This window comes from Heliangelus exortis, chromosome 2, assembly GCF_036169615.1.
Source record: "Heliangelus exortis chromosome 2, bHelExo1.hap1, whole genome shotgun sequence".
NCBI classification, from domain to species: Eukaryota; Metazoa; Chordata; class Aves; order Apodiformes; family Trochilidae; genus Heliangelus; species Heliangelus exortis.
Genome location: NC_092423.1, coordinates 28,566,325 through 28,582,478, shown reverse-complemented (window position 1 = coordinate 28,582,478; position 16,154 = coordinate 28,566,325). Strand labels below are relative to the sequence as shown.

The following is a 16,154-nucleotide window of genomic DNA, read 5'->3' as shown; positions in this document are numbered from 1 at the left end:
TGGTTTAATTCTGCTGCTGGGAAGATTCACGTCATCTTTCCTCCCTTCCCAGTCTTGAGTTTCTGATGCACTAGGGGTTTTTTAGCTTCTTTTAATGCCACAGGGTGATCAGGATAGGAGCAGTTTTATTAGGACTTTACTCGTGCTTTTCAAGACCTCTGGCAGTTGAAAGGGAGAGATGCTTAAAAATGTGTACATTTCATCCATCCTACTCAAGTGATGTTTTCCAGACCCTCGGTGTGACAGGCTCAGTTGTTAAGGAATCCATTTTATACTTCAAATTCAGTGAAGGTGTTTGAAGTGTTTGTCTTTTTCGTTCTGTTATGATTTCTGTAATGGTTTGGTGCTGCTTAGGCCCAAATGGCACAATCATGTGATGCCTACCAAAACTCCTAGGGACTTGGTAGGGCAGAGCTTAGATCAAGAGCTTAGGTCAAAATTAATGATGCTGGGCAAAAGCACTTGATTATAAATAAGGCCAACAAAAATTCATTAATTTTTTGTCAATATATGGTGGGTTTTTTTGTTTGTTTAGGATTTATGTGGTTTTTTTCTTCCAGGGATCAAATTTCACAAATATGTATGAATCAAAGTTTTATAGTAAGAGTTAACTTACTAGTGAAAAGACACGACTGGAAAGATAACAAATCTGGCTAAAAGCCCAAGTACTTCTGGAGTCGAATAAAGGCAGAAAATAGAAATAAAATGTAGTGTTTAACAAGGAGGGTGAAGGAGGAGATGGAAATATAACAGTCTTGGTATATGAAGTTATATGAAATATAGAAGCTTGATAAAAGGGAGATAAAAGACATCAGTGAAAAGCCCACAAACTGCAGGGCTAAGGTCAACAGATTTGAGTTTTCATCACAGCACAGAAAGGGGTAAAACAATCTTAGCCATGTTATGCACTTGTAAGTACTTGGGAGGTGGTAAAATTTTTATGAATGATGTGGAAAAAGCAGTGATTTTGGACAAATATTTGTTTTCTGTATTTGGAAATCAGTCAACATGATTTTATGGAATAAAGGTCATGTCAAATCTGATTCTGTTCTTTGCTGAGATTAAAAGTTTGATTGATAAAGATACTTGTACTGGATAGTTACTCTTTTTATGGCATTCACTTTGCCACTGTGTTACATTCTGATTAAGAAGTTAGCACAAAGCAATATCGATAAAGTACACATTAAATACATTAAGACCTGGCCAGTTGACAGATCTAAAAGTGGCTGTCACTGGGCAGTCATCTCTGAATGGATTGTTCCTATTATAGTTCTGTAGGAATTGATATCAGGAGTGTTGCTATTCAACTTTTTCTGTAAAGATATGGCACAAAGTTAATAGATAACTTCATGGCACAAAGACAGGCAGAGTGGTAAATAACAGGCAGGACAGGGCAGTTACACAAAGTGGTTTGAGTTGTTTGGTAATCTGGCCACATTAAACAAAATGCTTTTTTAATATGCTGAATGTAGACCAGGCCTATGGAACCAGGAAACACTATGTTGGAAAAAATGATTTTGAGATGGGCCTCCTCCTAGGCTTCAGTGGGAAACCAGCCCAACTAAACATTGCAACCATATGGCAAAAAGGTCTTCTGCAATATTTGCACAGTCAAAAGGAGGGCCAGAGGGAGGCAGGAGAGGAGGAGATGTTTTGTCTCACTAAGTAGCATTTGGTAAGGCCAAGAGGGGAATGCAATACAATTCTGGTTATGAAAAACATAAAAATAATACTGGAAAGGAGCATGAAAGGAGTGCTAAATGGAATGCTGGATTGAAGAGAGTGTCTTTTAGCAACAAAAATTAAATTTTATAGAATGATCTTAATTGAGGGTTGATTTCTGTGAGGAGGAACCTACCTATCTAGGGAGAAGACTCTAGGAACAAATGGTTAAAAGTCAAAGCCATGCTAGTTCAAACAGGAAATGAGACAAACATTTTGGAATAAATCATAGGGAAAAATGGGTGCTTTTTCATTTTTGCAGGTGGAGATTAACAGTCTTCTGGGAATGCACACATTAATTAAACACCCCTGTACTGAGGCCAAAATGTTGCGATTGGGCTGTGTGTAAAGGATGTGGGATATTAATCTGATTCCTCTATGACTTAGTGTTCCCTCTGGCATTAAGCCTATGATCTCTTCTTTCTCCATGCATCTTTTATATAAACACCTCTCTCTTTTTAACTTACAGGCTGTATGTATGAAAAGGGACCTAGGCAGTTTTATGATGACACTTGTGTTGTTCCAGAGAAATTTGATGGTATGTATGACACATCTCTCTCTCGTTTTCCTGTGTGGGGAGATGAAAAAAGGAAGAGCTGAGGGACTTTTTCTCTGTTGCTGATCAAAAAACCTCAGTAACGTTCCAATTTAGGATTCCTTAACACATCATTTGCCGTGCGTCCAACCAAAGCTGACCTTTGTCTCTTGAAACCAAAGTGTCCTTTTCAATAGGGTCTCATTTGACTTTTGCCAGAGAAAGATTCTGTATCCAGAGTTGTGGCAGAAGAACTCAATTCCTGTACTGTTGAGAAAGTAATAGGAGGATTTCCATTGCACGGATGATCACATACTGCTTGTTGTTTGAGATTTAATGAAGATTGTTCTTATAATTAACAATATGGTGGAGAAAGAAGCAGCTTTGGTATTACCGAGGATTAAGCCTCTTGTTGTGTTGTCTGTGAAGTGATGAATAGCAAGCAGGGAGAGAGGGTATAGGGGGCATTTTTATGTTTGTGTTCAGTGTGTTTGCAAGTTGTACTGGTAGTTTATTTTTCAGCAGGATTGATAACTAATCAATGATCTTTTCACAATGTTACCCATTACAACAGTTTGTTTTCTTTTTAAGGAGGGCTTCTGAGGTCAATTAAAATAAATGGTCCAAATTATCCTCAGTTACTCTGACGTAAAATCAGTTTCCTGGTGTAATTCGGTTGATTTCAGATTTATTTCATTATGGACAAAGTTGGTGGACTCAGTATTTCTTGTCACCGACTCTGTTAGTCTGCAACTTTGGGAAGTAATTTGGAGACCAATTACTTAAATTTGCTAGAATGTCTTCTTTGTGTTAGTGTATGTATGTTCAGCTTTATTTATTTTAGCAGGAAATGTTAGATACTTTCTGATAAACTTGTGAACAGCTCTCCAACCATGTTAAAAGTACAGCTGGAGAACTCTTGGGGTTTTTCTCCTTTGTTTTGTTTGTTTTCCCCTGAGAATCACTTGTATAGATTGCAAAACTTCTGTGTGTCTCGCAGCATGTGTGGTGTTTGCTGAAGGATGGGAGACACTAAAATGAAAGAGGAGCAGCAAGAAGTAAATAAAGATTGAAAAATAATATTAGACGTAACAGAAGATTAGGCAATCCAATATTGCATTGTCACTGGATTGAAACATTGACTGAAAGAGTGATTTTTAGAGTCTACTTTATGCCCTGGCTTTTGAATGCATAATTTTTTTTCTTTCTTTTTTTCTTTTTTTCCCCTTCTTAATGCAAGTCATGTTTGGTTTTTTTCTTCCTTTCTTCCCCCAAAATGATGGTGGTCTTGATCTGTTTCCAGTACCAACAGCAAATTCATATTCACACTTATGGGAGTGGGATCAGACTACCAGGAATTAAAACCCTTCATGAGTAGTGGCTGTCTGTTTTTCTCTTAAATCCTTTTTGTTTGTTTGGATTTTGTACAGGAAAGGGAATAAAAATGGAAAAGTAATACAAATAAAGCAAAAGAAGTAAATGTTTGGAAGTATTTATATGCTTGCAAAGCAAGCTGTCTGCTGCTAGCTTCTATGACTGTCCATTGAGAGAACACCTTGTACTCTAGAAGATGGATGTTGTGATCCAAATAGGTGGTTTATACTTGTAGCATTATGACTTTTGAGGAAAAAATAGCAGATGTGTCATCGTGTTTTGTCCAGTAAAGCAAAAATGGGATAAACTGAGGGCCGGTCTTGATGTTTCAGAAGTAGATTCTCAGCTGCTTTGCTTGAAATCAAAGATCGGCGCAGGCAGAGAATCTGATCCTCTGTGATACTGCACTTGCTATTTGTGCATAGCTCAGCTATCATTAAAAGAAAAATCCTGTCCTTGAATAAGACAGCCTTTCAGGACTGGAACTTGAACCTCACATAAACCAAAAAGCTTTGTGTTGATTTATTTGTTTTCCACAGCTATTGACTCAATTTTCTTTCCTGATTACAGAAGGAAGTGCTCCATTTTTAATATTATTATTTTTACTTTCACTACACAAAGCTGTTCTGTAATGGCCATCAGAGCATCCTAATGTTGTGGTTGAATATAAAGTCCTGGCTGTATTAAGCAGGTCACAATACTTACTGGGGAGTATTGCTGTTCTGGTAGTTGAAATGAGTTTTAGCAGATTTATCTTTATCACAGATAATTTAATCTTTAGCAGATTAATCTTTATCAAAGATTGCTCTCATTGTGTGCAGCAAAAAATATTCTCAGCTTCAGCATCAGTCCCTTCAGCTGTTGTTGTTTGCATGAGTTATTTAGAAGTATTATGATTTAAAAACAGTGGAAACACAGTATGGATGTAGCTGAATGGTCTTTCATTGTCAGTTTGTGAAACAGCTAATTAGCCAAATACTATTGGTGTTTTGTCAAAAGCTTCCTCTGGATTAGAAATTTTAGAAAAATTACCTTGCTGCTTTTACTGGGGAATACTAATCTAATATGTAGATATGAGTAAAAGTAATATATGCTTATATGCAATTCCAGTATGCCACAGAGGAACTCACGTATCTGCAGGATTTGCATACCTATACATAAAGCACATGCTGCTTAAGTCCAAGTCAAATACTTTGTCAAATTTTCCTTAGAAGCATTTGCATGCAAAAGAAGTTTGGCTCAATAGGGTTTTGCAGCTTACTGAAGCATATGTTGCATCTCCAAAACTAGGGTTTGTGCAAAGTGTAGTATAGAAACACAGTACTTCATACATCAGAGTTGCTTACAAAAATAGTTCATGCTCTTTCAGATTGAAAATATTGCAAAATGGTTTGCAAGTGAGATTTGCATCTCTCAGAAATAAATGGGGATAGGCTTAGGGAGACTTCTATAAGTCAGGACTGAATTTAGGCACTTTGTAGTATATTTATGTTATTGCAAGAGTGTTTACAATTAACAGCAGGCAGGAGAATGTTGCTTTTGTGGGTGGCTAGGTAGTATGAAATATTTATCTCTGTTTTATTAACCCTAGAGATTGCTTTGCCAGTTTATCAGACACACTGAGGGCTGGTACTTATTGTGCATTGCTCACTTTAATGTTGTTGCTCTTCTGTGCAGGTGACGTCAAACAGGAGCCGGGCATGTACCGTGAGGGACCCACATACCAACGTCGAGGCTCACTTCAGCTGTGGCAGTTCTTGGTAGCTCTGCTTGATGACCCATCAAACTCTCATTTCATCGCGTGGACTGGCCGAGGCATGGAATTCAAGCTGATCGAGCCAGAGGAGGTGTGTTAAACAGTGTGCCCAAACACCAATTGCTCCATCCTGCAAACTTAATAGAGCTCCTTTGGATACAGACCTCTTTTTCCTTCAGTATTTGGCTGCAGTAGCACTTTAGGAGGGTGACAGAAAGGACTGGCAAGGGGACATGCTTAAGTTAGGGTAGTGGTTAAGCATAGACCTAATTTCCTAGTGACACAAAATAATTAAAAAAAAAATTCAAGTACTAAGTTACAAAATACTCAGCATTAATTCTGGGGCCCAGATTTTTGAAAACTGGCGATAGAGCTGTGGATCTTCTTGGACAGAGCTGTGTTCCAAAATCCTTTGAAAACTTGAGCCTGAATAGTCTTCTAACACCAAACATTCTTCAATGTGAAGATGTGGGAACTGGAAAGTTTTAGGCTGTAAAGATCCTAAGTCTGATGGCAAATGAAGAGATTAAGCTTGTTAGGCAATAATATCCCATCAAAATTCTATAAACCCTCCTCTTTCTAGAGTCTTCTTCAGAGTCTTCCTGCTTATCTGTATTGTTAGATTGTTTAGTGTACACTAAGGTCCTAGGTTTGCAAACATTGCACATGCACAGATCTTGGAAGGACTCATAGGGTAGATAATATTACTTGTATTTGTGAACATCTGCTGAAGCATACTTAGTTCACTTGTGTGACAAATAGGAATAAATTGAACATTTTATTCTGTAAACTAGATAACATTAAAAATTCTCTCCTGTGTTCTAAACAGTCATAAAAATTGCTGGAAAATATAATATGCATTATTTTTATTGTAATAGCAATGTGAGTGACTTGATTAGGGTTTTCAAAAAGCAGTATCATTACGGTGAACTTTTCTGCCTCCTGGACAGAGTTGAATTATAGAGGAGCCAGCAGAAAATTTTCCATCACAGTCCTCTGAGTTAGAGCTGAGTAGGAAAGTTCAGCTGTGTAAAGCTGCTTCTGCATTCCACCAGCTATTTCTGCTGTTTGCCATCCATCTGCTGTCATAAGCAGTCTGAAAGCTTTCTTGCATTTAAGTTCTGTGGTCTGCCAACAGCCCTAAAGGAATGATAGAGTAGTTGGGGATGGTGACAGGACTGATGTCCCTTTCCTCCCTGACATGGTCTGGCTGAGGGGCAGGTAGCTGCCAGAACCCAAGTGCTGGCACATGTGCTGGTTTGTTCAAGCATCCTCCACATCCCCCACTAGTTGATAGTCACCGTGGCAGATCTGGGCATTGTGCCTTTGAGGATTTGACCACAGAACCATTTTAGTCAATCTGAGAATGAAACTTTGCTGGCAAGTCTGCAGCCTTACCAGGCTATGCCCAGAACTGAGTAAAATCTTCAGAAAGGCTTTTGTTTGATTTGGTGATTAAGGTATCCAATCTTTCCCCCTGTCCCAGTCCCAATGTTTTTTACCCTCTTAGTGTTGTCTTCTCTTTAAAGTATGTCAACTTAAGCTAAGTTTTTCAAGATAAAGAGATTTATTAAAAAATAGTTCTCAACAGATGGTGCAAAATCTTTATAGACTCAGGTAGCTAAGGTAGGGGAAAGTAGTGAAACAAAATCCTAAGATTTTCTTATTGTGTAATTCTCTGAATAACTGGATATTCTAATTTAGGTTAACCAGATCATCTGCTTCTCTGAATTCTCTGAATAACTGGATATTCTGATTTAGGTTAACCAGATCATCTGCTTCTCTGAATTTGTAGCACTTGCTTTCTGCTTTTGAGCAGCACTACCTCCCAGATCTGGAGGTGGCAAGCTGTTTGAAACTTGTCTCACTCCTGTGTGCTCTTGAGGAGTACAAAGGATCCTACGTTGCATATGAATGTCATGGATCTGAGAGAAACTGTTGATTAAAATAAGAATGGGGAAGTTGCACACTTCTGTTGGTTGCCAAGTGTAAATTGAATGGAAGTCAAAGAGCTTGTTGGTTCAGCTGTGGTCGGTTAGGATGTCAGTAAAGTGACCTTTCCATCCCACACCTTTCTGGAGGTTTATGCACTTGTAGAAAAGGTGACAACAAAAATGAATATGTATAGGCTCCTTGAGCACCATAGTTGATTCAGAAAGTAGGTAACTGTGAACTGTGGAGGCAAAGAATTGGGCATAGGTCTATTTCTGCTGGCTTGTCACAGGGGCAGCAGCCTTCAGCAGGAAGGTAGGATGGGAGGCTGGAAGCCTAAATCCCTTTCTCAAAGTAAAATTTCGTAAGTGCTGTGTAGTTCAGGGACAAGAAGACTGACTTACCAAGATAATTTCTGGACCTGCTTGCTTATTTAGGAATGCTTACCAGACCATTAGTATATTCTCAGCCATTACTTTGTTGTAGTCACCTTTGCAGTGTATTTACTTATTATGCAAGCATATTATGTTGGGGACTTTTAGGACTCTGATTAATGCAGAAAAGAGTTGGCAAGAATAAACAAAGATTCATGTAGGCATTTGTTATAAAGATTAATAGGCAAATCAAAATTACACATCTGGGGCAGATCTGCAGCTGGAATAATGGCATGATTTGGAGGTGTGTTTCAATACATCTATAGCATAGCTGAAGTTAGCAGAGCCATGGTAATTTCCATAAGCCTGAAAAGCTGCTCCACTGGAAGGAAGTAATGCTTTAAAAAAAAAAAATTAAAAATTATTGTTGACATGACTATTGAAGTCTTGGTTTTTGCTGTTGTTATTTAGTCAGACTCCTTCAATTCTCAGTGCTGTATGTCCTCTATGGGTTGCATCAAAAGGCTCCAGAAACCTACGGGAAAGTTATGTACGGCAGTGTGCAGAGAAGCTGCTTGGCTACTGGCTTCTTTTTCTAGAACTGGATGCATATGCATATCAGAAACAAGTACTTTGAAGAGTTTATCAGCTCTGACTTTTTTTGCCTCTGGTGACATGATATTCATTTGTACAGCCAGTAATTGAAATGTCACCAACAGCCAATTATAATTTCAGATGGGGGAATAAGCAGTTAAGCTCTTTAAACAAAAAGTCTCTTTGTCCAGAACTACCTTTGACAATAAAACAGGAAGTGTAAAGGCAAGTAGGAATCATAAGTCAGAGTAGAGGGTGTATTATTCTCTACAGAATAGCTTCATGAGTTACTTGCTTTTTATTATTATTTTTAAGGGAAATCACACAACAGCAACTATGAAATTTCTGTCTCATCCTTCATGCTACCATATAGTTCTTCCAAACTATTATCCTGCCTTCTCTGATAAACCATTTTCTTTGCTAAAATAATTTTTAAGACCGGGAGTTGGCTTTTGACTTGTATCTCCTCATAATCTCAACATCACTGTCATGCCAAGTGCAGTTTGTATTAGTTCATGAACTAAGTGTGTATGCATGTGTGCTTAGTGTTCTGACAGCAAAGAGAACACAGAAATAGTACAGTTATCCACAGTATCAAACTAAAGAAAAGTTTTTACCTGCCAAGAAAGTTCTCTGGTGAAACTTCATAAATGTTTTCGTCTGTCATCTCTTTACTTTTTCTTTGGTTTTCTTCATTAAAAACAAACAAAAAGTCCCACCTCCAACTTCTCCACAACAAATAAGTCTGCTTCAACTTTAATGGCTTACTCAGGGTCCAATTAAAAATCATTGTAGTACATGAGAAATTCAGGTCATGCCAACCTTTTATCTTGTGTTTATGTATTCCGCCTGCAGGATTCCCCCTCCTCTATCCTCAAATAAAGTATCTGATTATGAGATCTGCTTGTTAAATGCATTTAACAAATCAATGCTAATCCATTTTTGTGGCAGGTGGCACGTCGCTGGGGGATTCAGAAAAATAGGCCAGCTATGAACTATGATAAACTTAGCCGATCACTTCGCTATTATTATGAAAAGGGAATAATGCAAAAGGTGAGTAGCTGATTTTGCATTAAATTCACCAGTTTTGTGTGTTGATCCGTAAGTCAGTTTATGAGGAGTACTTGGAAGTGCATTGCTTAGTTATGTTTTTCATCTATTTAGGCAAACACTAAGCTTTTTCACCTACCAGGTCCAGTATATGCATCAGGATTTTTTTCCTATGTAAAAAATGTCTGTGGTTTTAGTTCACATAATGCACGTCATGATTATAGGGAAAGAGTTAACATTCAAAAATATTCAAAAGAGCTTCCTCGCATCTGGGAAAGGCAAACAGTAGAGTGTGGTATGAATAATGTTTTGCAGATCTAAATTAGCTAGCCAGCACTTGGGTACTGTGGTGAGTTCTAGATAGAGGAGAAAAATGATACCTATTAACATACCAAATACTTTAATATTTTACCAATAGTGTTGTAATAATACCATTTTAAAGTGGAATTTAATATTTTATATTGGGCTGAATTATGAGAAATATTTAACAATAATTTATGTATAACAGTCTGATCTTGCTGACAGTATTCAACCCATCCTTCTACTATCCTGATTGCTGATTTACATGTATCTTTTAAAATCTTGATATGTAGTACTCTCTACATTCACTGGGAAATCAATAGGGGAGACCTGGCTGCTGCATCCTACAAAACTGGCAGGTGTGATCAAAGATAGTAATGAACACCTTGTGCTGTAAAACTTGTTCTGTATCTTTTTACGTTAGTTTTGTGACCTACGATGACTAACATGTTTTAACCTGCCAGTTTCCAAGTCCATGAATGGAAACAATATTCTTGGCTCAAGTTACAGGCCAACTTTTCCAGTAGGCTTTGTGAAGTCGTGGTTTGGAGTTGCCTGTTACAAGTTCTTTTGCCTTGATTGTGGGATTTTTGTAGTGCTCTCCTTTTTCACTGTCCAGTAGTCAACTGGGACACCAGTCTGAGCTAGTCATGGTTATGGTGCTTCAGTAGCTCAGTGTCTCACCCATTTGTGTGGGTCACAGAACCGAGGACTGGAGGCTGGGCCCGGTTGGGGAGAATCAGATCCCTTGGTTCTGCTGGGTAGTGCTTCAGGCAGAGGAGTTTCCTCATTGCAGGTTACAGCTCAGCTGCTCAGGCAGTGGTATCAGCACAGTTCAAAGGCAGCACAAAGGCAACAGCAAGTAGTTAAGAGAGTAAAACTAGGTGAAAATGTGGCGATGGGAATGCCACTGATAAGGCTGATAATGCTGCCCAGCCCACGCATCCATTTAATATGGGAAGTTTACAAGTACTTCTGACAGCTTGCTTGCTACCTCTTAAACTACTACTTCATTATTTACAGGAATGTATTTAACACACGTTTTAAAAGCTAGTTTGGATGCTTATCTTTCTGACAGCAGTGTTTGAGGTTTGCCCTGGGATCACCCTGAATCTGGCCAGTTAGTGTATGTTAAAAACTAATGGTGGTTGTGGTTTCATAGCAGGTTTCCTTACTATAAGCTTGGTATGCACATTTCCCCCCCCCCTTTTTTTTTTCAAGTTAATCAATGATAACAGGTTATTCAAATACCCAGTTTCTGCATCCATCCTTCAGTCTGTCAAACTTGCTGGTATTAATTTGATGAAAAAAATTATACTCTATATATACCCTCTACCAAAACTTTACATTATTTGTAGAATAAATAAGCTGAAAATTTAAGGAGGTGCTATGAACTATTGTACACCCCATCAGAATATAATTAAGTTTGCAATGCTTTTGCCACCTTCATTTACTCATTGACAATGCTGTGCTATATGGAGTTGCAAGAAGCAGACAATAAGATCGTTAGTTGAAAATAATTTTAATAAACTGTGAATTTGCAACATGGTTCATATTCTTAAACATTATTCTTTAATATGCTTGAGAAGGCACTATGTTTTCTTTTCTTTTTTAAGAATAAGACAATAATACTGTATTGCATTGTTCTTGAGATTTTAGGAAAATAAAGCACAGACATTGTGTTATTTTTGAACAAGGGAAAACTTCAGGAGCTTTGGACAAAGTGCCCCTCCATAAGCAAATCCAAATGTCCCAGCTTTGCATGAGCAATTGCTAAGTACATATTAGCCTACGTATTTGCTTGCGCTGTCCCTGTGCAATCAGTCTGCACTATAACTAAGTGCTTTTATACTTCAGTATGAATCAATCTGCGTAAAGTGAAATCCAGATCCCTATCGTTCAATGTGACTTTTTTTTTCCACTTCGCACACAGAATGTTGGGCTTAGTAATTTTATTTTGCCACTGTAGTGACAGTCTGTTTACATTTTCCAATCAGAGCAGTTCCAGTTGCAGTTAAGTATAGGAGACAATCACAAATAAATGCTTAGAAGTAGAATACCTAGTCCACCTTCCAACAGGATATCACATCTGGCAAAATCAAGAGCATTCTGCTTCTGCAGATCCCTGTTGTCTTTGCTAGGTCGTTGCCTTACCAGTTCTGCTGCCACGTTATTAATTGCGTAACAAAGGTGAGTTCTTCACGAGACTGTTGAGCTTGGAGCTGCAAAACCCCAAGGCCTCACACTGCCCCTTTTTCTCTCTTCTGCTGTCCTCAGGTGGCTGGAGAAAGATACGTCTACAAGTTTGTTTGCGACCCTGAAGCGCTTTTCTCCATGGCTTTTCCAGACAACCAACGCCCCTTACTGAAGACTGACATGGAGCGCCACATCAATGAGGAGGACACGGTGCCTCTGTCCCACTTTGATGAGAGCATGGTCTACATGCAGGACGGTGGCTGCTGCAACACCCACCCCTACAACGAAGGCTATGTCTATTAACAACAGTGACAGTGAAGGGGATGTTTTCCCCTCCCTTCGGCTTCTCCTCTTTCACAAGACCCAGAGGAAAGCTGAATCGACTTCAGTTTGTTTTTTAAATAGTACACTAAAAGGGGCTTTTCCTGTTGCATTACTCCTATGGTCTGCCATGGACAGCGCACTTTATTTGAAAGGAGAGGGTTGGAACCTAAACGTTATTCTGTGTAACAGGAGGGTAAGGGTGGGTTTGCTTTTTACTTAAGTTTGGGAAGGGAACATACAGGTTTTAAGTACAAAAAAAGCTATATCATGTCTGTTCTGTTTCATATCGGCATAAGATATTGTACATTTTCTCTGGGTATCCGTAGTACAGTTAATTCTCGTTGTGCAAAATAACCACTCGATGCTGATATCGGCACAGCATGCCTAGGGCATTTGTTTCTTGCCATTTTGATTGTCTTTCTGCAGTTATAAAAGAGAAGCAAAGCGTCTACCACAGCATTTAATTTAGAAGCTTGCAGTGGCAGACCATGCACCTTGCCTCTGAAAACAACCAGGTATCTTTAGAGTTTTCCCTTTTGTTTAAATTTCTCAAATTTTAAATTTCTTTTTTGGTATGTCCTCTAAAAAAAAAAAAAAAAAAAAAATCGTGACAGTGGCCGTAAATATAACGACCAAGCAAAATCCCTGACTTCAGACTGCAAGCCATATGCCATATCTGGTGCCACGTTGCTCAACATATATGGCCCTTTCTATGGCTTGGACCCTTCAGGATCCATTTGAGGGTAGTAATTACATGTGGTAAGCTTTCTGATGGTCATGTCAGCATTAAATACAGGATCATGATCGGGAGGGAGAAAACATTTTGTATCCTTCCATTTCCTTTGGTACATAAATAAGTTATTTAATCAATAGGAATTAACTGTACTAAGTCACATATCTAATTATGCTGTTTAGACACAGCAAGCACTCCTTGAGAAAAATATCCAATACACTAAATAGGTACTTTAGTAATTTTTAGACACGGTACCCATTAATATGCATTTAAACCTTTTACTGCTGTGTTATGTTGATAACATATATAAATACTAGATAATGCTAATGCTTCTGCTGTTGTCTTTTTCTGTAATATTCTCTTTGATGCTGAATTTACTATGACCATTTATAAGCAATGCTGTAACTACAGGTAGCATTTCAGGACAAAATAGATGACTTGAACCATTTATTGCTTAGAAAATAGCTTACGCCATAGCTGTGCTATAAGCAGCTTTTACGCGCATCCACAAATGACTGGTAAGCTTCAGCTTGCTAAGGAAAGCTCTGCAGAACCTTTTGTAATTTTTGGTGGAACAGAGACTTAGACAAAACTGTCAAAGAATACCATGAAGTCACTGTATGACGTTGTAGTGCTGGCACTGATGTTACCAATCAACTTGTTTTGGACACTAAATGTAAATGTGATCAGATATGCTCGGAAGACAATTTAAATTTTGAGGGTTTGTTTTTTGTTTTTTTTCTTTGGTTGTTGTTACTTTTTTCAAATTGTTTTATTTTTGTGAGTGGTAATCGTGAACAGAAGCCACACATGCTATTCTGTATGAAAGGAAAAAAAGGAAAAAAAAAAAAAAAGAAAAAAAAAAATCCCAGACAAAACCACAAAAGTTTTAAGTATTTACGAGCACCTTTTCTGAAAAATCTTTCCTAGTTTGACAAGAGAGGAGAGGGGGTAAAATCTTGATTTCTTTTTTTACCCTGTGAAAATTAAGTAGGTGTTACATGGAGCATCTAATTTTCCTGTATTCCCAAGAAGCAGGAGGAAAATGAATGTCTCCTTCTCTGAAGACATTCAAACCCACCTGGACAAGTTCCTGTGTGACCTACACTAGGTGGTCCTGCTCTGGCAGGGGGTTGGACTCAATGATCTCTCAGTCCCTTCCAACCCTTAATATTCTGTGATTTCTGTGAATACATAACCATAAATAAACTAGAATAATTTTCATGATAATGGATGGATTTCAAAGACAATCCTAGGTGGTGGGGTAATTTTCCATCCTCTCAGTTAAAATACTAGTTAGGCTATGAATATTTTAATATGCAATTAATCTAAAGTAAAGAAGTAGTGGTCACTAGAAACCACAGGTGCATAAAAAACATTTGGTCAGGTACTTAATTTACGTGGATCCATAAGAGAACGTATTTTATGGAATGTGTATATGCCTTAACATGTCACGTATTTCTGTCATCCATAAGTCTCAGTGGCACTTAAATTTTCAACCTAGAATCAGAAGTCTAAAAATTGCAGAATTAGCAAGAAAGGAAAAAGGTTGAGTAAGATTGTTTAAAAAAATGTGGTTTTCATTGAAATAAGGTTCAAATGAAACATGCTTTGAAAAGTCCTTGGATTGGTTTTGGTTCTTTAATGTCAGCATGGAGCGCCTCTTGCCTGTGGCAGGATGTGGGTATTTGGGAAGGGGGTTAGTCAAAAAAGGAAAAAAAAAGGCAGGAAAAAGTGCATCAAATGTATAATATTTAAGAAGAAATATATATATATATATATATCTGTATACGGTAGTGACTCACTGAACAAAACAAGCAATCAGACCGACATTACATAATCTCTCAGCAGAAGATATAAAAAGTCTTTCACTGAACTGATTAACCCTTTTAAAAATGTACCTAAGAGGTTTATTTAAAGTGTTTTTATTCCACTTTTTTTGTTTGTTTGGGGTTTTCTTTTTTTTTGTTTCGTTTGGGGTTTTCAGGTAGAATAATAAATCTGGCAGCTGATTTCAGCAAGACTGTTGTGTATTGGATTCCCAACCAGTTGGACTGGAGAGGCCCCTGCAGTAAGATTCTTCTTTTGGAAGAAGAGATGATGGTCTATTTCCAGTGCCTCTAATAGCTTTCTGCAAAATGTAACAAAAAAAAAAAAAAAAAGTGAGGAGTATATATATATGTGTGAGTTATGGCCAAAACATTGTATTTGACTGACAAAAAAAAGGAGGATCGTCCATGTAAATTTAAAGAAAGGTTGATTCTAAGAACACTTACCCATTTTCAAAGGACATTTTAATACCCTACTGAATTTGAGTGTTGGGTGTTTGGGGCTGCGGTGGGAGTGCTGCATTTTCATTTAGTTGGTTGGGGTTTTTCTGGTTTTGCTTTCAAGCTGTGCCGCAAGTGGAGGGCTTCTCACCTCTGCTTTAGGTGAGGGGTTAGTGTGTGCATGTTTGCTTGTGTGTCTTTTAGATGCTCAGAGCAGTGCAGTGTGAAATGAATTTGAGAGGAGTTTCTGCAAGCCCCACACACTGTGGTGTGGCTGTAGGTGCTCGGGTTTCCTTTGTTGTGACAGTTCAGTTGCACTGGTAGCTGAACGGAGGTGAAATTAGATAAGGACTTGGCAGATCCCCTCAGAATCCATTTGAGAGAGTTAGGATTACAAATTTAGGGCAACAAAAAAATTCTGCTTTAGGGATATGACTTTCCATGGCAGAGAGCCTAAGCCTTTTCTCTTCAAGGTCACACCATTCTAACTTTCCCACACACCCAACCATGGTGCAAATTGTAACGTTACGTTCTCTGAAAGCATGAATTTCATATCAAATCAGCTCAGATCAAATCTGCCTGCTTTACTTACACTTGACTGCTGTGGTAACTGGGGGATATTGGGATACATTAAGGATAATTTTCTCCGGTAATTCCCTGCAAAGAGCCCTTTGCTCAGAAACTTTTTGTGTTTGGGATTCTCTGATGCTTGGGACTGTTCCCCAGGGATTTATGTTTAGAGTTCTATTCTTGACATCTGACTGGTTTGGGCTGGAAGTCCATCTCCACAGGAGAATATAATCTAGTAAGTATTTTTGCCTTGTTTGTGGTTTTTTCTTTGTTTTTTAATAGCAGGAAATAGATCAATGTGTGCAAAAGGTATTATGAGGAAGTCTTTGAATTGTTAATGGCTGTACTTTCTCCTCTGAAGACCATTGGCTTCAATTCCTGTGCTACAGGTAATAGCACCCATGAATAGCCCTATTCAGTGCTC

At 38.2% G+C, this 16,154-nt stretch overlaps 1 protein-coding gene across 9 annotated transcripts in view; it reads left to right on the top strand.

Moving 5' to 3' along the window:
- The window catches only part of ETV1 (ETS variant transcription factor 1), a 67,190-nt gene extending 52,285 nt beyond the window's left edge, over nt 1-14,905 (top strand). For 7 of the 9 annotated variants that reach the window (XM_071735347.1, XM_071735349.1, XM_071735348.1 and 4 more), the window contains 4 exons: nt 2,192-2,260; nt 5,309-5,478; nt 9,239-9,340; nt 11,915-14,905. In XM_071735347.1, coding sequence (XP_071591448.1) covers nt 2,192-2,260; nt 5,309-5,478; nt 9,239-9,340; nt 11,915-12,136 — 563 coding nt within the window. In that variant the 3' untranslated portion in view covers nt 12,137-14,905. Of the gene's footprint in view, nt 1-103; nt 105-2,191; nt 2,261-5,308; nt 5,479-9,238; nt 9,341-11,914 lie in introns of all 9 variants that reach the window. The other 2 variants (XM_071735354.1, XM_071735355.1) reach the window with 1 other exon arrangement.
- Nucleotides 14,906-16,154: the final 1,249 nt, after the last annotated feature.